The sequence below is a fragment of the Nannospalax galili genome, unplaced genomic scaffold, assembly GCF_000622305.1.
Source record: "Nannospalax galili isolate Female #2095 unplaced genomic scaffold, S.galili_v1.0 scaffold719, whole genome shotgun sequence".
NCBI classification, from domain to species: Eukaryota; Metazoa; Chordata; class Mammalia; order Rodentia; family Spalacidae; genus Nannospalax; species Nannospalax galili.
This window is the reverse complement of record NW_008341883.1, coordinates 254615-261152: the sequence shown is the minus strand read 5'-3', so window position 1 is coordinate 261152 and position 6538 is coordinate 254615. Positions and strand designations below refer to the sequence as shown.

Sequence of the window (6538 nt, the reverse complement as noted above, 5' to 3'; positions counted from 1 at the left end):
TAACTGCTTTTCTTAAAAAAAATACAGTAAAATAAACTGATTAACAGATTACTATCAATTATTATCTTTTGTTGTTTATTATTGCTGTTGTTTTGAGATAGGGCCTCATGTAGTCCAGATTGTCTCAGTCTCCCCATGTAGCTTAGAATGGTATTGAACTCCTGATCTTCCTGCCTCCACCTCTGAAGGCTTAATGTCCGGGTTTGGTTTAGGTCTAGCACACTGCATATGTTATTCATTTGCATATGTTCTATTAAGTATTCTTTTACTATCCTTATTGATATACATGTATATATGATATATAAATGTTTAAGATACCTATAAGAATCAGTACACTTATATTCATCTAAATATCTATCAAAGTACTTGAGAAATTCCTTTTTTCATCATAGCAAAAATAAATTTTATGAGCAAATCTTTATGGATAGGTATTTTCAGAGTAAACTGGAGGACAGTCTATGCTAATATTACTACAGTCTTCTATTTTGAAATGATAGTTACTAAGGTGATATATTGTACAATTTATCAGATTGGAACATGTGGGTTAACTGTTTTAAAAAGACCTAAAGCATAAACAGCAATTCGGACATGGTATTTTTTAAAATAATAACTAAAATTTGTTCTTCCTATTGATTTCTAATTTTTACTTCACTGATAGATTTTATCCTAGACCTTTTCTAGTAATTGCTGACCTTCTCCTGTCCTTTAATGTTAAATACCATGCCATGAACACATTGCCCATGCAACATGGCCTGAAAGGGATCAGCAAATTGAATGTGAAGATGAGAAACAAATCCAATTCTTGGCTAAGCAGAGACTATGAAAGTCTTATTTATGAACTTATTTCATTTCTGTGTCCTAGTTCATTAATGCAGGATTTTCCATTATGTACCTTATTAGAAATCAACATTGTGAAGAGCTGTGCATTTTATTTTCACTGAAACCTTTGCCTCAATGTGTTATTATTGAAAGGTAGAGGTTTTGCATGTTAAACGTCATTCTCAGGTCAAGTTTTCTGTGACTGAACAAATAAAACAGATATATGAAATAATACATTTTTGGTATATTCATATAATTATTATGAATGCCCTCATGCATTAATGTGTTCTGCTACAAAGTAGTTTAAGATCTTAGTTATTAAGATTGGAAGATAAATCAATAATAGACTGAGATTTGTTTATTGATGATACATAGTTAAGATTATTATAGGATCTAGAGATGTTTTCTTGTTTTTAAATGTGCTGAAACTATTTCTCACGGAGAAATATCAATGTCCTTATAGAACAACAATCTGTGCATAACATATATGTGATTTTTAGACTCATAATTACTGAAAGAGGAATAGCTTAGCACAAAAACATGAGTTCTCTACACTAAGTAGCTAAAGGGAAAGGCCAAAGAAACTTCCCAATGTGTGGCCCAACCTCTCTGGTTTTCTTCATTTAGAACCATAGGGTCAATTATTTGAATTAACAGCAGTCATCTAACTAGGTGATCTGGTCCAAGGCTGGCATTATGCTGCTTAATGTAATAACATGCCAAACATGAAAAAAAAATGAAATTAGTTTGGGGTTTTGTTTAGTTTTGTGATTTGGGGTATACAATAGTGTTCAAAGCTCCTCAGCATAAGATACTAACTTCATTGCTATTCTTTCTTTTTCAATTTGGCTGCATATTGAGCTTACCTAGAAAACTAAAAACTGAGTTCCATCCCCAGAACGTCTGATGGGACTCAGATGGAAGTCTTATAATACTCCCCATGATTATAATGTGAAACTGATTTGGTATCCACTCCAATATGTTCATTACAACTCACTGCTGGACTGTCACCTAACTCTTCAGTCTATTTTATTTTCTGAAGACATGACACCTCCCCCAACATCCTCTTCTCCCCATCTTGCAATACAGATGTTTCTGTCAAAGGTTGAATGTGACTTAGAAACAAAAAGCAATTTACTAGGACTGAGGGTTTAGCTTAGTGGTGGAGTACAGGCTTAGGATACTAAGGACATACTAAGTCCTAGGTTCAATCCCCAGAAACAATGAAAGAGACAATTATACTTATAACTTTATTCTATAACATTTGCAAACATGTACCTCTTTATACATGTTAGAGGCACAGACAATAACATTTAGCAGTGCTTATTTTTGTTAAAAGAAACAAATGGCATTGAAAGTCAAGTTGCCTTCTGATTGCACAGACTAAATAAGAAAGTATTACATATATCAGCTTTACAAAGATCCATGCTACCAATGAAGTTCATGATGAAACATGTGATATATAAGGAGACTAAAATATTTATTTTACATATCTACAACATGTATCTTCATATTTCTAGATCAACCACAAATCATATTGGGAAATATTTAAGTACATGAAAAACTTCAAAACATAAAAAAATTAACATTTTGAAAAAAAATCACATGTGAAATCTCATTAAATAACAACATTGACAAATAAATAATCGCCTTTACTTATTAGCTGCTGCCATGCATTTCTGGCATTCCATTCCAAGCGAGGGTCAACATGCAGGGTATAATTCCATACTGAGACTGTAAAAAGCTACAGGGCTTATTTTTGAAGTGAAATGTCACAAGATCTCCCTTTGTCTTTCAAAGGAAGATCACTCCTGGATGCTAAACTGCTCCCATGAAAATTACTGGAAAAGCATCTTTCTGAAATGTTCTGTGAAGATAACATTTTTCAATGTACTTTTCTGGTTTGAACGGATTTTGTTAGAGGAGGGCAAGGGTGGGCTAGGGAATGGAGCCTTATCAATGCCTTTTAAGAAATTTCAGGGAATGAAAACTACAGGACGCTGGACTTTCTATGCAAACTGTACTCATTACATCTTGAAAAACTTGCAAAGGAAAAGCTGCTCCCAGAGAAGGTCCTGATACTTAGGACAGCTTGCTGGGTCTGATCAAAGCAGAAAGCGTATACTTTCAAGTGAGGAAAGAGCAATGGCAGTCTCGAGTCTTCCACGCAATCAGATCTGCAGAGCAGATGGTTTCCAGACAGTCCAGTCTGAGAGTCAGTTCTAACTCAGGCTGTGCCTGCTGGATTTGCTGGCTCTCTTCCGCTCTCTGTGATGCTGGGCGGGCTTGGCGGGTGACACGCTCTCGAAGTTGTGGCTGGACTCGTTGTGCTGCCGCGTGTACCTCTTGCACTTGCAGGCCGTGACCACGGTGATTTTGTAGGTGCGCGTGCTACCGTCTTGGCACTGCAGCTGGATTCTCTGGGTGCGTGTCTTGTCATTGACACACCGCCACTCCTGGGAGCTCCTCCTGCTCCAGTACTTTGTTCCATAGCCTCCTCCGATCCAGTTGGGGAGTACTGGCAGGGGCAAGCACTCGCCAGCGCACACCAGCTCCTTCAGAGGACTGATGCTGGTGCACTGACCATCGGAAATGTATTTGGTGGACCGCAGTTCCCGGCAACCCACTTGAACTCGACCTGCAGGAAACGGAAAAGAGCATGCATCAGAGGCAGAAAGCAATTGAAGGGTTTTCTTTTTTTTTTTCTTTTAAGTAATTTGCAATGACAAAAAATTATGCAAATTGTAGCGAAGTGCCAAAGAGAAAGTGACCATCAACTTTTTTTTTCATAATGCAAAAAACGTGCTTATGAGCTCTATGACAGTCTCATGAAAATCATGACGCTATGTAAACATAAAGACTGTAACTTTCTGGAAAGAGAAAGAGAAAGTGAGAGAGGGGATTCTTTTCCTTTTTCATGTATACTATTAGCTTATTGCTTATTAGAGTATTTGAGAATCATATTTACAGTCTCATTTCCAATAAGTGTTCCACTCATGTGTAATTATTCACTCTTCAAAAAGCACACTTTAATGTTCTCTCTCATGGAACATTATTGGTTAATGTTCTCAAGTGCTTTTAATTTAAGGTTTTTTTTAATCTGTTGAGAAAATGTGGAAAATCGCGTACAGTGCATATGCATGCTGTAATATTTTATTTCAATTATAGAATTCAGCTGCACAGAATCACACATACATGTGGATACAACCTCTGACATTTTGCATATCAAACTTAATAACTACATTTTAAACGTACATTCTCAAGCTACATTTTAAAAATACAAACAGTAAAATGTTTGAAATGCAAAATGCCACAACTCAATATTTAAAGGATATAAAAGCCCACTAAATCAGGAACGTATGGTTGCCATAACAACTTGGCTACATTTCCATGAATTTTATGGCACAAAAATACCTAACGTGTCTGATTTACAGCAAAAGGAACCATGGTGTTCATTTCCTGAATATTGGTCATGGCAAACTTTTTGCTTTCATTATTTGGATTTGATAAGCATGTTCTCTAATTGGCTGTTTCTTGTTACATGCCTTATGTAATTAAAACAAAAATTAATCTTGAAATATTTGAAGTTTTCTTTACCATTGCTTTGTTATCTACACCTCAGGAGAATTGCCTCTGACAAGCTTGGAAGGACATCAAGGCTTATTAACCAGGAAAGAAAAAAAGATGGGGGGGCAGTTTAAAAGGCATAGGCCGATGAAATGTCAAATATGAAAATTATAAAAGATGTCAGAGTGGTTCTTCACAGAATATCGAAAAGTATCTCAAGTAGAAAGTGAATCAGGAGCTTTGCTTCATCTCTGCACCCCAGACCTTCTGCTGTAAGAGTCCTAGCCTAAGGAAGTGGTGTAGTGGGAAACAGCACATGCATGTGTATACACATAGAGTCAGAGCTGTAGGGCTGAAATGAAAGGGTTAAAGCTTTGGCTGTACAGTGTGCAAAGCTTGCCTGCCTCAGATTCCAGCTCACCTTCCTGCAGCAGCCTGAGGAATGCACCTGGAAGCAGCCAGAGAGGATTCTGACTTCCTGGCTTTTGTTCCTGTATGTACAAGATCCAGCATTTTTGTAGTGACAACCTAATCACAATCAGGTAATTCTTATGTTCTTCAAATCAACCATCTCCATGCAAATTAAAACACTTCAGTTTTCTTAGGGAGACATTACCAGGGATTTGATTTGACTTTTCAAAGGTCAAAGCTACTTTTAGTAGTTGAATGGAGTTTAAGGAGGGGGGGCAAAGATCTGTGTAAGAATTCCTGTGCACTTTTTCTCTGTCTCTAATAAAGCCTGCTTATTAACATGTGAACTCTTTTAAAGGAAGAGAGTGACTCAAATATTAGGGGAAGAAATTTGAATCCCCTAAGTAGTGGCTACTTAATGTATCAAATAGGCAAATAGAAAAGACTCAAAGAATGCTCCCTGTACAAAACATTAGCATACCATTATTTAAAATTTCTTGCTATATAAATATGTACTGAGTCTTTCACAGAAATATAGTTACCTCAATTTGACTTGTTTAATTGGGAATTTTTTAAAGAAAATCATGATGCTCCAACATTTTTATTCTATTCTTTTACATTGAACATCATTAAACTTTAAACCATTTCTCTAGACATAATTTAGAAATCTGTACGAACAATTTTATTCTCTCTGGATGTTTCCTTTCCTCCTCTGTTATTTCCTATACATACTTTTAGTCATTACCGTTAGGCACTTCACCAAAATTACTTGTCCTGCAATAAACCTGCAAAAGAACCTGAACTTAAACTATGTAGAACAATACTTTTAAAAAGCCTCCTTTTGCAGAGTTTTAAAGAAGCAACAGTTTCATCCCTAGATACATTTTCTCTGTGGATATTTGATAAGAACAAGTCTGTGCCTGCGTTATCAAGCCACTATTTTAATTACATTAACTATAAAATCACTACCCAGGGAAGAATGCCAGACTACACATGCAGCAGATCATTCCCAGATTGTTTTGCAAAATATATATTGTTCAGGATCATTAACAATAAAACAATTCTACAGGAATGTGAGCTGATGTCCACCTCCCCCCACACCCCAAGAAAGAAATCTGTACAAGTAAAGCACACTTACTGTTCCGATCCAGTCCAGTGTTACTGAAATGCCTGCCTCCATTTCTGGCTTGATTCAAAGTGCTGTTGCTGCTAGGGTGTGCTGGAACAGGTTTAACCACATGTGAATAAAGGATTTCTGTGGCATCATTTTTAAAAGCCAAACAGTTTTTCATTAGGATGCATGCAAGGGAAATGAGATAGAAATGAATGGCAGGAGGAAGCATGCTGACTCGAGGATTTGCTTGGCTGAGGAGCTGGCTAATTCCTTTCCCTCTGCTTCTGCACTGTAACTGAAATTCCTCCTCAAGGTTCCCTTTATATATCCACAGAGGTTTGGCGTTCATTCAGGTGTAAAGTTGTGTGGAGCCTCACAGTGAAAACACAGAGAAGGGGTGGACTCCCTACATGACCCTGCAAAAGAACTTTACCAATGGAGAAGAAGGCTGAAGAAAGGAGGAGCTTGCTATACAAATTGCCTGAAATTTCTGACTTGGACTTCACTTGCCTGCTAGCTGAAGCAGGCAGCCACAGTTCTCTAACAACTGCCACTCTCCTCTGCCATCCCTTCTCCTGAGTCCAGTTCACGGTCAAGTTTAATGCAAGGGAAAATGTGTTGCTGTTC

General features: G+C 37.1%; 1 protein-coding gene across 1 annotated transcript; it reads right to left on the bottom strand.

Annotated features, from left to right (window-relative positions):
• Window positions 1-2109: 2109 nt before the first annotated feature.
• Sostdc1 (sclerostin domain containing 1) lies at window positions 2110-6305 on the bottom strand. The gene is made up of 2 exons (XM_008837607.3): window positions 5936-6305; window positions 2110-3457 (listed from the first exon to the last, which is right to left on the bottom strand). The coding sequence occupies exons 1-2, from the start codon at window positions 6258-6260 to the stop codon at window positions 3042-3044; spliced, it is 741 nt and encodes a 246-aa protein (XP_008835829.1). The 5' UTR covers window positions 6261-6305; the 3' UTR covers window positions 2110-3041.
• Window positions 6306-6538: the final 233 nt, after the last annotated feature.

Bases quoted from the DNA above. Each gene is read 5' to 3' on its own strand.
- Sostdc1 (XM_008837607.3), bottom strand. From the start codon at position 6,260: ATGAACGCCAAACCTCTGTGGATATATAAAGGGAACCTTGAGGAGGAA. The intron at 3,458-5,935 runs GTAAGTGTGCTT...CGTTTCCTGCAG, and splicing joins CACTGGACTGGATCGGAACA to GTCGAGTTCAAGTGGGTTGC.